The sequence below is a fragment of the Amborella trichopoda genome, chromosome 9 (assembly GCF_054954075.1).
Source record: "Amborella trichopoda isolate Santa Cruz 75 chromosome 9, AtrichopodaSantaCruz75HAP2 v2.0, whole genome shotgun sequence".
Taxonomy (NCBI): Eukaryota; Viridiplantae; Streptophyta; class Magnoliopsida; order Amborellales; family Amborellaceae; genus Amborella; species Amborella trichopoda.
The window spans coordinates 14546603-14562510 of record NC_142344.1 but is presented as its reverse complement, the minus strand read 5'-3'; the positions used below and the strand labels follow the sequence as shown (position 1 = coordinate 14562510).

The window sequence follows — 15908 nt, the reverse complement described above, 5'->3', positions numbered from 1 at the left end:
TTTGGGTTAGGTACAGTTGGTAGGCACTCATAGTCCACTAGGGAAATCGTGATGGTGTTTACAAAACATACATGCTCACATAATGAATTGAGTAAAAAAAAAGAAGAAAGATCACTATGGGTTTTTTATGGTCATTTGCTGCCGACTTCGACCTTTTCTGCCGACTTTGACCTTGAGATCAAGGTGTTCAACTCGACACTAGGACTATCAGCCCAGTGCAAGATGGCGGCCCTAGACGACTGAATACTTTGTTAGGAACTTATTAACTCGAGACATTCGCATTTGAATATTTATTCCATGGTATCAAAACTTTGACCACCCGTTGATTGGATCATAGTTTCAGGTGAATGGGAATCTCGATTCAAAGTAGGACAGAATCTCGATTCCATTTGTGGATGAAACTTAGATCTATTTCGGTTAAAATACGATTCTCAAAAACTAGGAATCTCGTTCCTAGCGATCCCTATTGTACGGACAACGATTCCTAAGATAGGAATCTTTTAGTCGACTGCAATTCTGCGATTTCGGTTCCTAAAACGATTCGGGTTCCTAGGCGTTTCCAACAACTATGGATTGGATTATTATTTGGTGCACCTATGAACCATGGGATTCAATGTTCTCCAATCTGGACACCAAATAAGTTAGATCAACTTTCATATTTGAAGCGAGATTCCATGTTCATCAAATCACAGTTTCATGTACCTATGAGCCAGTATTTGATTATGTGCAATCTGGATTCCCAAAAAGTTGGATAGAGATTCCATGAAAGTGGAAGAAAGATTTGATGTTGATCGAATTGCGGTTTCTTGTACTTACGAAATGTGGTATATGATGCTATAGAATTTGGATTCCAAAAAATCAAATTGAGATTCAAATAATGTGCAATCGAGATTTCTAAAATGTGAGATCTAGATTCCTAACATAGTGTGAATGATTGTTGGCCTTCTGACATAGAAGAGTAAGAAACAAAATTTTGTTATGATGTCAAGCCTAAGATAAGAGTCCAGAGCAAGAGCCTAATCTGGATGTGCGTCACCAATCCCAAAACCGTGTGATACCTTGTCAGCATTCATATTATTTCTAGCCCACTTTCATGCACATATTTAGCACATCGAATGCTTATTGTCATTTCACATTAAAAAGGTAATTGACAAAGTTATATAGTCTCCTCATGCAGGAAGAAAGAAAATACTGCATATTTTGACCATATCTATCGATAAAAATTGATCCATTCTAGGCAGTTGAGCATGACCATGCATCACTATGATGGGGTATGTTCAGGTTTTTGATAGAATGTTTAGCTACATTATAGGTGGCATTTTAATTTATGCCATTTTTCCTTTTGAGAAAGGTAAAATATTCATTGGCACTTTAGTTTGCACTCTAAGCAAAGGTTGTTGGAGTGGCAGGTATCGCAAGTGATGTCTAAAGTTCCATTCTCACCAGGTCTAGAGTTAACATTTGGAGACGAGAAAAAAAAAGAAAAAAAGACAAACGTATTGGTGATTGTATCTCTATATCTGATAGATGGGCTTGAATTTCCTCAAGATATATTAAACATACTTTTATCTAATTGTTTATTTATGTTTAGAGGTTTAGGATGTCATGCAATTATAGATGCTTCATCGGTGGTTAGCTTGAATCTCCTTGTGGCAAAGGAAATGCTCTGGCCAGCTGGGATTTGCTGGATTTGTTTCTATGATTCATTGCTTGTCCTGTGGTTTCGTTAGTTTAGTTAAGATTGTCATCCTGCTTTGAACTGGCAGCAAATTTTTTTTATTGATACACTTTCTTCTACCTCCTGGTTCAAAAGAATTTTACATGACATTTTTGTCTCTGACAGTAGGGATCAGCATGGTATCTCAGACCTTTCATGTCTTTGCTGGTAAATGGAGAATTAATGTTGGTCAAAGTTTGCATAGGCATAAACAAAGAAAGGCCATGTTGGTGGCCCAATAAGGTTTGTTAGTTGAACATATAATCCAGGATTCTATTTTCGCATCAAGCCAATTGCTGTTCACATTTTTTCTTTTTCTTATCAATGAATAGATCTCTTTACTCGTATGACTTAGATGTCCTGTATTTATCAAAAAAGTGATTGGAGTATGATGCTTATGAGATTGATGACAACGATGAGAGATATTCAAATCTTACTCTTAGAATGTATTTCTTCCAGAGAAACCAGAAAGAGATTCTTTAACCAGGAAGAACCAAGTAATTTATTTGCCTTAAGAGAACTTAATTTCGATTGTTCACTTATTTCCTAAATAAAGAAATTGACTCAAGTATATGCGATATGGAATCTTTTTTTGTCTTTAAATGATAGATGGGATGATGGGGTTTTATATCCTTGCACTCCTGAAAGCATCTCGAGTTACCTTTCCATGGAGAAATCCCTTCCTGAACAATTTTTGCTATCTCATTGCTTGTGTATCAGCTTTGAAATTCATCTTAAGGTTTGCATTTCTGTTGTCAATTCGATTTGTGTTGATTATTTCACAGGTTCCAGGACTACAGAGACCATTTACTTGCCTATAATAAGTATTGCTTTTACCCTTTCTCACGACTGGCTTAATATTATTTGCATAAGTTTGGAAAATTCCGCTTAGTGGTGGCAGAGGCTTCTGATCTGCATTTGGCACATGGGGTGTCTAGTAAGGCCTGATTTGTTTTTTTCTTGCTGCAACCTTGCTATCATATTACCAAGTCTATCACCAGATGCTATCAGATTTTCTAGCACTGCCACTTTGTGGAATGAGTTATACATCTTCACCATGGATTTGCTTTTGAATTCCTTTGGCATTTATTGATATATTGAGGAATGGGGATTTGTTGTGGGTTAATGATATTAGTAGGAGGCTGTTTTTCTTATATTACTTGTTTTTGTTATGAGATGAATCCTGAGTTGTTTTTGTTAGGCGGCTGTTTTTCTTATACTACTTGTTTTTGCTATGAGATGAATCCTGAGTTGTTTTGAGTTTTTGCAATTTTTAAGTTGAACCTGCATATTATAATCTAGAATAAGTCATTCAAATAGAATCACTCTTGTTTGGTGTCTAGTTTCTTAGATAGATATCAGTTGTACATTGGATTTCCTTGATCTTTGTGTGATATTTCCTCTTTCACTTGTTTCCTGAAATTTATGTTGCCTCTGACTTATCCTAAATTAGCAAACTCAGTCTGTGTCGATGACTATCTAATTTTTCATGTGCTTAGCTAATTTTGTTTCCTTACATATTGAACCAAGCAGTGTCCAACGACAGTGGTGTAGCTCAAATGGGGAACTGGTCACATTCTGGAAAACAATTGAATCTTCCTCCAAGAATCCCATTCCCCAGCATGGCCCCAGCGTATTCGAATTGTGGATCCAGTCCTTTAACTGGGAAACCATGCGTACCAATCTCAAGGAAGGAGTGTAGGCAACACCAACGTACTTCTTCTGAGAGCTTCCTCATCGAAGAGCAGCCTTCATGGCTTGATGACCTTCTTAATGAACCTGAGACTCCTATTGGGAAAGGAGCACACAGGCGTTCATCAAGTGACTCCATTGCATATATGGACTACCCTGGAACTTTTTCAAAAGGAGTGACTGCTTCCCAAGAAGATCTTAACTCAAGCAACATTCAATCTTTTCCCTTTCAGGGCTTTCTAGATTATGACAATTTTAAGGATGAAACTCTTTCTTCCTTCTGTTCTGAGAGAAATTCTTTGAAAGCACCGTACTTAAGGGGATGGGAGCCATTAATGAATTCATGCAGAATGTCATCCTGTAGGGATAACAAGAAGTTAGAAAGCCTTGGGAAACCATTTGAAAGTGCAAGAGTTACTATGGCAGAAACACAAGGAGAGCGTGAATCTGGTGAATGTGATTCAAGGTTTACTGAAAGCAAAGAAAGCTCTTATGTCAATTCAGTTGCATCTGAAAAAACTCAGAATGAGTCTTTTGAGAGGAGGGCTGATTCACACCTGAGACCTGCATCTGAAGCGGATCCAAAACGAGCTAAACAGTAAGTCTTCTAAATTTTCAAATGTTCCGGAATCATGATAAACCTTTTGATTTTTTTGTTGCATCTGTCTTTTCAATAAATGTTCTATGTTCATTTGATCTTAATTAGGCAAGCTTGGATTTAAATTTGTTGGGTGATTAAAAATTAGCACATGTACCAGAACAGCTTTGAGCATTTGATGCTCATGCACATGCTGGCACATGCATTTCCAAATAACAATCAGTGCTTAAGGCTTCAAGTTGCAATCACTTATTACCGCTTTTCTTCCATCCTACTCTATTTCTGACAGTACTCTCTCCATATCTCACATAATGCCAGTTCCTACCTTAAAGCATTTGTGCATAAAATGGAACATGGAAAACACAAGCCAGAAATAAGGACAAGAGATGTATATTAATTTTTTGGTAGAACTTTAATGCTTTGATTTCATTTCCAAAAAAAAGACACTTTGATAATTATAAGTTCCATCAAATGTCAAGAAGGAAGCAGCTAGGTTTTAGGGCCTATTAGTGCTTAAAAAGAACTTGTCCCAAAATTAGAAATGGCACCTACTTCTTTGCACAATGCTGCCATATTGGAAGAGACATTATATTTGCAAAAAAACACTTATATAACCAAAAACTCGGAATCATCATGACTTTTGTGGTTGTAGAACTTGCCCACTTGATGATTTGATTCGACTTGGGTGGGTGTTTTCAACTTGAAATGAGTTTTGCTTTACTAAAAAATCTCGACCATAAATGTGTCTAAATTGTTGTTGACCTTCTTTAAATCAACATTACGGACAACTTAGTGCTTACTGGGTTTGTCCCTTAATTAATTCGATTAGCTTGTGTGTGGCTCAAGCTTTTTCACCTCTCTAAAAACCCCTGAGTTGGACAATTGCACAGCCGCCTTCTGCCATGTTGATAGAACTGTTGCGTTGCAATGTTATTCAGACCGGTAACTAAAATTATGAGCCTCGATCTTCTATATCCATGTACCCATCTCTCTTAGTCATGGTTGCAGTAAAACTACAAATTCGCACTCATGATCTTTTGTTGCTAGAACTTCTGCAATGTTATTGCTACCTTGTAACCAAAGTTGCGAACCTGAAGCATTCATATCCATGCTTCTCTCTCTTTGGAATGGGTTAAAAAATGTACCATTCTCACTTCATTGATCTTATTCTGGTATTAAAATTTATTTAAAAGCCTTGATAGGGTCTTTCTTTATGATGACCCAAAATCTTGGAAGATGGGAGCTGAAATTGTTAAGGCATCCATGGATTGTAAGTAAAGAGCGAGAAAAATAAAACAGCCATAGCAAGCAACAGGAAAGAAAAGCAAACAAGAAGGAAATAATGCAAGGAATAATAGCAAGATTTTACATGGTTCGTCACAGATGTGTGACTACATCTATGGGTGAAGAAGATCGACTTTGTTTTTAGTAAGCAACATAAAGAAAAGAGTTCAAAAGCTCTTACCCGAGAGAACCAAACAACAGAAAACTCAACTCTCACAATGCCTCTCTCTACACTTTCTCTGTCATGAAATAAAGTTTATGTACCTCTTGCATGCACTACCTATGGAGTCTTTGCATTCTGTCTCTCTCTACAGAACAAGTATTTATAAAGAGAAAATGAAATCCCCATAAGCTAGCATATGAGGCTCTCATAGTCTCTCTATGCAAGGATAAACACAACCCACCACCTTCCTGCATTTCAATAACTCAAATATGAGTAGATATTACTTCCTTAAAGGTTAGGATTACCATGCCATTTGAAATAGGAAAGTATTTCGTGAAACCTAGGATTCACTCCCTACAAAAATAGGAAACCTAAACCAATTCCAAATAATACAAAACCCTAATCCGACCTAGTGTAACTTCTTGGGATTTAGGGCAACGTCCAACAAATATCTCCAACTTGGCTTGAATTCCATCTAGTCACCAAAAGAGTCCCTTCGACTAAATCAAGTCCAAGCACAACTTGAACTTTTGTAGAACTGATTTTGTCAGTGAATTTTCAACATTCTTCTTGGTGTTAATCTCCAACAACGATAGATCATTCTTTGCTATTCTCTTAAGGATAAAATGATACTTGCCATTAATATGCATGCCCTTGCATGATAGACTTGGTTCTTTGCAAAATGCATTGCACTTTGACTATTACAATAGATGATAGTTCCATCTTGTTGCATGCTCATATCACTTACAAGCCCTCTAGGCCAAATAACTTCTTTCAACACTTCAATAACAACCTTGTATCATGCTTCAATTGTGGACAAGGTAACCGTGGGTTGTAGCATTGACCTCCAACTAATCGAAGTTCTAGGTAGATCTTCTATTGTTCAAATCACTGGCAAATTCAGTATCAGCATAACTAATAACCTTGTCACCGAATTGTTGATGTTGTCAAACACAATACTCACATCTAATGTACCCTTCAAGTAACGCAATATCCATTTCACTGCATGTGAATGTTCCTTTCTTGGATTAGCCATATACTAACAATACTACATGAGAAATGTATAGACGAATCCAAACAATCCCATACATGAGGCTTCCAAATACACTCGCATAGAGAACATGAGACCTGTATTCTTTTTCGGGATCTATACTCGGAGGTAATGTTGCCAAAAATCTGAAATGTACAAAAAGAAGAGTGCCCATGGGCTTTGAATTGTCCATCCCGAATCTGGTAAGGACCTTCTCAATGTTCTCCATCTGACCGTTGCTTAGGGAACCACTTTAAACCATGAATGACTTCTTTAGCTGGATGATATGATCCTCTTTACCTTTGACAACAACCCTTCAGATTGAGTTTAAATTTGTTCCTCCAACTCTCTATGTAGATACATAGTATCAACTTCAAGTTGGTCGAACTCCAAATTAAGAATGCAAAATTGACTAGTAATACCTGAATAAAGGTGTGCCTATCACCTGGAGAGAAGATCTCATTATAGTTAATGCCTCCTTTATGCATACAACATTTTGCAACCAACCATTCCTTGAATCGATCACGACCAGGCTCAGGTGACCCATCGTTCTTTTTAATCAACTCATTTACATCCAATGACTTTCTTACCTTTAGGCAACTTCACGAGATCTCAAGTTCGATTTTTTTCAAGAGACACCATATCCTCATTTATGGAATCACTCCACCTGTTACTGTTAATATCATTTTAAGGTTCCTCAAACGTGGATGTCTCTTGACTTGTGGCAGCCAATGTATAAACCATCATGTCCTTAAAACAATACCACACCATTGGATTCTTGGTGCTCTTTCCCTTCCAAGCTGAGGCTCGTCATTATGTGGAGTATACTCAACTAACTCCTCAGAGTCAACATTCTTCTCTACTCATCCATGAGGATTTTTTGGCATATTTTGAAGTAATTTTTAGAGTTTTATACTCCATCTCACTAGGATCTCACTTATTACGATTGCCCTATTCAGCACCCTTCTGAATGTGTTTATATATGATAGACTCATCAAACTTAACGTCACAACTGATAATAAACATAGGTGATTTAGGGCATGGGCAAGACAATTTATAGCCTTTAACTCCATCTGCATAACCAAGGAAAATACACTTACTTCAGTCGTAGACTCAACTTTTCATCCTTCAGATGAACATAATTAGCAGGCTTACCATTCCGTACCTCTTATGGAATTTAGAATCCTATCACCAAGATAGTGACATATTGACAAGGTAGCACACTGTAGTGCCTCTGCTCAAAAGTCTTTTGACAAACCAGCGTTACTCAACATTTTGCAGACCTTCTCTAGAGGTGTCTTCTTCATGTTCTCAACAACGCCTTTATGTTGCAATGTCTTCAGAGTGGTGTAGTGACTTTCATTCTTGAAAACATTGTTTTAAAATGTGGCGGCATCATGTGTTATGTACTAGGAGGCGCATCATAAAAGCTTGGTCCAGTCACATGCAAGTTCCAAAGGTCAAGGAGGAGGATGACTTCAAGGAGATCGAGGAAGAAGAAGAATATGTGGAGGCCGCCAAGGATGATATTGATGATGATGCACATGGAAACTCTCTAGATAACTTATCTAATAAAGTTGTGAGATTCTGACTTAAGACTTAGAAACAAGGATGATTTGTGTTGACTTTTGAACTCTTTAATCTTCATAGACCTTTAGTTTGTAACTTTAAAATTTGCAGTTGCGAATTGGTGATATGGTTTTGAATGTTTATGACTTATGATAATATGATGTCTTCTAAGTTCTGTTGTTTTCTATGAAGTTAGTTTTTAGTTTCTACTTTCTCATTTCTTCTATGATCTATCAGGGGATAGTGGGTACAAAATCTCCAACAGCCAATATTTTTGGAGTTAATGAATATATTAACTGCCTATTATCACATAAAACACCTCCATATTTTTTTCAGGCATTAACCTATTTTTTGAAAAATTTTATATTTATTGACTGCATCGAGGTAATTCACCTGAATCTGAACCGTATATTGCCGCATCGCCTCCCCCCCGATTGCATCGGCACTGCATCCCACATTTTAAACATTGCTTGCAAAAACTCACAAGCTCCGTTAAAAGTGTACTCTCCACCATTGTCAGGCTTGATGCACTTCTTCCCAATTTGTTTTCGACCTTAGCTTTCCAATGCTTGAATGTGTTGAACAGAGATCCTCTTTTTGAGATTATCGATGCATGGGAGACGCACTTCCCCCCTTCTTTTTTGCCATAGTAGGAGAGGTCTTCAGCAGGTCCATAGCTCAATCGTACAAGAATGAACTTATAGAGGCTTCAAAATTTGGTCCGCAAGCCCGACCATCTCCCACCTACAATATGCAGATGACCTGCTCCTTTTCAGTGGTGTCACGCACCATCAAGTGGACACATTGCTTCTATTCATGTAAGTGTTTCCAGTTTGCCACGGAGTTTAGGGTAAACATGGCCAAAACTAAGATGATTGGGGCTGTCTTCCGATATCCTTACCATCCAAGCTCTTGCTGGCTGTTGGGGATGCCATGTCCAAACCTTACCCTCCACCTACTTGGGACTGCCTCACTGCATTGGGAAGCCCAAAAACCGTCAATGGAGAGTTCCATAGAAATCTCACTAGTTGGAAAGGCAGGTTTGTCTCTAGCGCGAGGAGAATCACTCTTATTAAAGCAACCCTATCTAATGTCCCCATTTTTCAGATGTAGTTATTCCATATGCCCTCCTCGGTGGCCTTCCGACTAGAATAGCTGATGTATGACTTCCTTTGGTCGGGAGATATGGAAAGCAAAAAGTTCCACCTTATAACGTGGGAAAGAGTCTGTCTCCCCAAAAGTTTAGGGGCGGTTGGGTATTCGTAACCTCAAACTGAACAACATTCCCCTCCTTGGCAAATGGTGGTGGCGCTTCACCACCGAGGATAATCACTTGTGGCAAGAAGTCCTCCGATGCCAATATTGAATCCACTCTCTGTGGCTACCATGTTGTAGGGCAGGTGGTCAACCCTCAGAGCATGTGGAGATCAATTCTTCGCAGTCTGTCACTTTTAGAGAAAACATTAAATTTTGACCTAGAGAGGGGGCTCGTTTGAGATTGTGGTTATATTTGTGGATTGGCAATTTTACTCTCGATGAACACATTTCCCAAACTTGTTACCAATAGCCTACCTGGGCCAAGGATCTGTGGCTGATCTCTTCGACTCTCTAGATCATTCTCGCATTTGGAACCCCGGGATCCGAAAGGCCGTCACAAATAGAGAAATGGAAGACTTCCTAGCCTCGTCAACCCTTCTTCAATCGGTCTTTCTTCCCCCTCAGGATGTTGACTATATCATTTGGGCTCCCGCCACTTCTTGCCTCTTCTCTGTTTCCTCTTTCTAGTGTAAACTCCTTTTGGGCCCCACCTTCCTAGCTCTCCCTCCCTTTATTATCACTAAGGCCTGTTTCCCTTTCATTCCCACGAAAATTCAGGTGTTTAACTAGATCGCCCTAGCCCAAGGGCTCTGACGATGGACCAGTGTATCAAAAAGTGCTAGGCGGTCCTGTGTAGCCTGGGGGGTCCAAGCCGCCCAGCGCCTAGGCGGGCGCCCAGAACTTGGGTGGCTGCCCAGTTGAAAAAAAGTAAAAAAACATACCAAATTACCAATACACCATATTTCAAGTTGAAAAAAAAAAGATAGACATCGAGAAGAGAATTTTGATAATCCATATTGTTAAAATAATAAACTGTAAAACCATACAAGTGTAGGAAATAAAAATCAACATCCAACAGAACAGAAATATACAGAAATATAGAAAATAAATAGTCTAACAAAAGTCAACACTCAACACAACAATCAACAGACTCTACACTCAACACTCAGCACCAAGAGGCAAGAGTCTTAAGTCGTCGTCATCATCATCATCATCAGAGGGAATATCAATAGGGCAAGTCTCATCATATGCATCAGAGTCGAGGCCATCATCATCAGTCATCTCCCTCTTCAATATAACACTCGTCCTGCTCTGTTTCTTCTGAATCTGCCTCTTCCTCCTCCTCTTCTTCTACCTTGCTCTTACTAGTATGTACAGTTTGAGGTCCTAATAGTCTTGGCTGCTCTACCCTTTTCTTTGTGCTCCTCTGAACTCAAATATTATATAATTTCCTCCTTGGTAGCCTCGGGAACATTTTTACACGGGACAACATCCCCCTTAATACTGGCAAGGTGGTTTTTAAACCGGTAAATGCTCCCATTTGTATCCTTTCCATAATAATTACATTTAATACGATTTTTATCACTTGGATTCGGGTTATAACCCTACTTCCAACCTGGATCACCACTCCGACTAGAACCTAGAGAAGATACTTCCATAGAACAAGGCTTATTTTCATCATTTTCTGGTTCGTCAAAATTCAAAAAATGTCTAATCTCATCCCGAACTGCTTCAGAAACTTTTGTACAAGATGCAACATTACCTTTAACACCAGCAAGGTGTTTTTTGAATCGGCTAATACCCCCATTAGTATCTTTTTCACAAAAATTACACCTTATACAATTTAAATCATTTGGTTTTGGGTTGTACCCATACTTCCAACCTGGATCACTTCTTCTAGAAGTAGCAGAAATAGAAATAGATCTATGACAAAGATTTTGTTTTTGTTTTTGTTTTACATTACTTAAAAATTGTTAATCTCCTCTTTGATAGCTTCAAGAACATTTTACAAGGGGCAACCTCCCCTTTAATACCGGCAAGATGTTTCTTAAACTAGTTTATGCATCTTTTTGTATCTTTTTCACAAAAATTGCATCTAACGCAATTTTGTCATTTGGATTCGTGTTGTATCCATATTTCCAACCCGGATCTCCACTTCGACTAACTCCTGAAGAAGACATCTCAATATAAAACAAGCAATCTAAAAAATGCACTTACTTTGGTTGCTCGAACTCCAAACTTTGAGAAACACTTCGATGATTCAATCTAATGAAATGTAGTTTTTTGGAAGTTTCTTTCTCTCTAAAAGGGGTTTTTGTGGGTTTAGGTTTCAAATAAACCTAAAACCCATCATTCTAAACTTTTATATCTTGAAAAAAATGAAAAAACAAAAAAAGAAATACTTTTCCGCCTTTGGGTGGGGCGTAGGCCCTGGGCGGCCGCCTAGGCGGGTTCCGTACTGCCTAGGCGGGCGCCCAGGGCCACCACCCAGTTTGGCCGCCTAGGCCTGGGCGGCCCAGGCCTTCTAGATCACCTAGGCGGTCCGTTTTTTTGAACAATGCGGTGGACCAGCTTCAGAAAAGGCGGCTGCCCATTCCAACAGACGTGTAATGTGCATGGAGGTTGAAGAGACCAATGCACACCTCTTTATCCATTATAGGGTGGCAATGAGATTTTTGAGGGACCTTCTTAAGCTTTTCAATTGGTGCTAGGTAACCCCTGAAAATGTCCCTCAGTTATTCAGCTCGTTTTACCCCTTCCCTTGGACCAAATCGGGAACCTACTTTGGAAGGCGTCAGTGGCAGCCACACTGTGGTCCTTTGGATTGATCGTAACAACAGAACTTTTCGAGGCGAACATTCCACACCCCTTGTTATGAATAATAGGATCAAGGAACTTGTCATCTTCTGGGCCGGGAACAACTCAACCTTCAAACACTTCTTGCATACTGATTTCCAACTTAATTGGCATGCCATGATGTGCCTCTCCCACTCGCATTCCCTCTGCCTCACTTTGGAGACCTCCATAGCAAGGCAGACAAAACTTAATATTGACGGCTGTTCCCTAGGCAACCTGGGTCCAGCCGGGATACGGGGCATTTACCGGGACCATGAAGGACGGACCCTCTTTTCATATTCCAAGTTCATTAGGCTTGCAGATTCCACCAGTGTGGAGGCCATAGCTCTCCTTGAAGGTCTCTGAAACTTCGATCACAGTTGGGGCCAATCTATAGTCATTGAAGGCGATTCCAAAAATGTCATCAACTGGGCTGCTGGCTCATTGGATCGTCTATGGAGGCTAGCACACATTTTCGACCAAATTTCCCATATTTCTAGGGACTTCACATCTCATGGATGCACCCTTGGTGGGAAGCAAAGGCAGCAGCAGGCGAACTCGCAAAAGACATTGTGAACCACCCAGAGGAATCATCGGGAACCTTTTTTGACTTTTTCTATGACCTGGTTCTGGTCTTCATTTCTGCTGTTTTAGCCTTTCTGTATAGGCCTGTTGACCTCAGATATCATTTTGTATAGCGACCTCTAACAGAGTCTACTGTATATGTCACCCGGCATGTGGGTGGTCATTTTTTTGATTGATCATTTTTGTAACTTGCATACCTTGTACTACTTTCCAAGACAAAGTAAACAGATTCCGAAAAAAAAAATCAACCATTAATTTGCATAACTGCAAGCTACTCCTCAGAGAAGGCAGCATACACAGAAGCTGGCACTCGTGAAATGAGCAAAGTCAAAGATCCCTACTAACCTATCCTACCCCTAACAAAATCCATATTAACCGATAACTAAAGTGATCGACGCCCTTAAATAAAATATTTACTTGTACAATGAAATCACCAAAACCACCTTATAGGACAAAGAATGACAATAATTCAAATACCCTTCTTTATCCAAATTTAAATTGAAAACGACTGAAATATGCATGTGTAATGGCCAGAATAATATACGACTCCGAATCACCATAGTCAAATCAAGGCTTGAAATTGCCTTGGTCTAATTTTTAACCTATATGACTTCAGTCTACTTTGTCAGTTATGCATTCTTAGTACTTTTCATACAATTTTTATCCTATCAAACTGCAGATCGCGATTATCATTTGAAACTTCAGAATAGGCAAAACACAAACTTCCTTTTCAATTCAATTTTCCATTAAAGTTGTAACAATATCCAAGTTCGGTGTGGTTACACCTCTCTATTTTTGATGTTTGAATTAAGCTGTGGGTGCTAAAAAATAATAACAGCTATGTATATAAAAGAAAAGAAAGAACATTACAAAGTCAACAACTTCCAAAATAATAATAATAATTGTGTATGATATAGAGGGACTGCGGCCCCTGAGGAGTTACCCCAGCTACAGGAGAAGTGATAATAATATTTTTAAACCTGATTTTTTTTCTTCTTTTTATTTTGTTGGTTGTGTGCACGAGCACATGCGAGTGTGTGAGAGTGTGTGTGTGGGTGTGTGTGTGTGTGTTTTACCAATATGGTTGAACCTGATGTATTAGGAGGCAAACTGCTTATTTATGAATTCTTCATTGCTAGAGTACTTACTAAAGCATGTCAGATTCTATGATATCTTTTTGAGACAAACGGAAGTAATGGAATTGCACACCTATGTCGGTACTGAATATTCAACTGCAACTGGAATTTCACTTGGAACCTCACAGAATGGCATAAGAAATAAATATTGTAGGTTGGCTTTTGTACCACACTTCCTGAGTTGAATTCCCAAAAGAAAGTTATGGTTTTTTAGATGTAGGTCCTCCTTTACAATTGGCATGTACATAGATTTCTTTGAGCAAGCATCAGTCCATTATTTTCTCCTTGTATCACATGTTAAATTCACAATGCCCATGTTATTCAGGCACTTTGCACAACGGTCGCGAGTTCGAAAGCTTCAATATATTGCTGAGCTAGAGCGTAATGTGAGCACCCTTCAGGTAAACTTTTTTATGATGCCTATCTTTGTTTTCTAGATGCCTTTGTTTTCCATGTCTCCCCCAGGAGTATGCATTCTCTTTTCTTTCCACAGGCTGAAGAATCAGAAATGTCAGCTGAGATTTCATTCCTTAATCAGCAACTTATTATATTGAGCCTAGAGAACAAGGCCCTCAAGCAGCGATTAAATAGCGTTGCCCATGAGAAGCGACTTAAAGATGGTGAGTATTAGATAGATATATATTTTCCGTCCAAAAGAAATGGAAGATAGTACATATGTACACTCATACATAAACTCTTTGAAAGAAAAGAGATAAAAGATATTGATATACCATGGAAATGCATCTCTCACACTCATTTTTCTGTTCTGTTTATGGCCATGCAGCCCAGTATGAATTGTTGACCAAAGAAGTGGAGCGCTTGCGAGGCATGTATCGAAAGCAGCAGCAAATGAAATCTCAGCATCAATGTGGCCGTCCGGGCACATATCTCGAGGTGCAACTCAGCAATTTGTCACTTAACTCTCTGCTGACTCACTCCGAGAAGTGCCCTGAGAAGGAGCCTAATGGTGCAACAACAAGCAACACCAGGTCGTCGTACTCATGTATGATGTTACAAAACTCATAGCTCTGCTGCCCCTGCCAAAACTTCTCTCTCATTTTGGAATGTAGGTATCAGGTGTCTATTTATTTTTAATTATCCAGAAAGAGAGTTCATTTTCTCATCCTTTTTTTATGTAATTCTTTTCCGAGATCAATAGCTTGGCTCGGTTGTGAACATGTAATCGCAGCCAACCCTAAACTCGGGGGCAACTTGTCCACGTCCCATATGATGCACGGCATGGACCAAGATCAACGCATAATGGGAAAATATGCAGATCAAAGGAACGTGTAGAAAACTCTAGGTCTAGCCATCAACTTAGGCATGAAAATAAATTATGTGTAAGATTATGTTTTAGAAAGGAAAACTTCCCTTATTAATGAGATGTTATTCATTGTTGAACCTGCAAAATAAGCAATAAATAAAAGTCGTAGAATAAATGGCAAAGTTCAACCAATTTGTATAGCATAAGATGATATAGAGAAGTAACACGAAGAGTCAAAAGAGCAAAGGAAATATGGATGGATATGATTTTTATGAAAAGAAATCTCGCATTATCGATGAGATTTTACACCGGTCTTAGAAACAAGTGGCCAATTGGTGAGGGGTCTGGTTAATTTGATTGCTGGTCAAATCAATTGAATTGGTTTTTTTTTTGTTTTTTTAAAAAAGGAATCAATTACAAATAAAATGTAAAATAGCCGATTTTATTTAATCAGTCTGACTAGCTAAAATTTGTCCATATGACTAGTCAGTCAACAATTGGTTTTTGTCTGGTTTTTCATCGAACTTAATTTTCACTTTAGACTACCAATCGAGGCATCTGTTGGCATCTCCAACGAAGATATCCTAGTTGATGTTGATAATTGTGTTTTATACTTATTGCCTTTTTTGGGTAAATAATCTTACACTACTAGGATGTTAAACCGAGAAGGGCAACCATATTCAAATAAAATTAGCTAGTAGGGGGTGGTTCACATCAATGTATTTAAATGAAAAGCATTTTCCAAGATTTCAATTTTAAAAAGAGGAAGAGGAAGAGTCAAGATAATCGGATCCTTATTTTTTCAAAAATTACACTGAAGGTAAGTTATACTGAGCTTTTTTTATTTTTTTCCAATTAGCCTGTCAGACTGATTTTACAACATCGGACCTTTTTTCTTCTCCCCCCTCGAATGTAGGGTTGTGTCTTATACTTTAAG

At 38.6% G+C, this 15908-nt stretch overlaps 1 protein-coding gene across 6 annotated transcripts in view; it reads left to right on the top strand.

The window, feature by feature from the left end:
- LOC18424439 (uncharacterized protein At4g06598) overlaps positions 1-15086 on the top strand; it is a 32887-nt gene extending 17801 nt beyond the window's left edge. Inside the window, exons 2-7 of one of the 6 annotated variants that reach the window (XM_020676551.2) lie at positions 1847-1960; positions 2503-2541; positions 3251-4007; positions 14033-14108; positions 14201-14327; positions 14492-15086. In XM_020676551.2, the coding sequence (XP_020532210.1) occupies position 2541; positions 3251-4007; positions 14033-14108; positions 14201-14327; positions 14492-14733 (1203 nt within the window). In that variant the 5' untranslated portion in view covers positions 1847-1960; positions 2503-2540 and the 3' untranslated portion in view covers positions 14734-15086. Of the gene's footprint in view, positions 1-1843; positions 1961-2502; positions 2542-3250; positions 4008-14032; positions 14109-14200; positions 14328-14491 lie in introns of all 6 variants that reach the window. The other 5 variants (XM_020676550.2, XM_088848024.1, XM_088848025.1 and 2 more) reach the window with 5 other exon arrangements.
- The last annotated feature ends 822 nt before the right edge of the window (positions 15087-15908 follow it).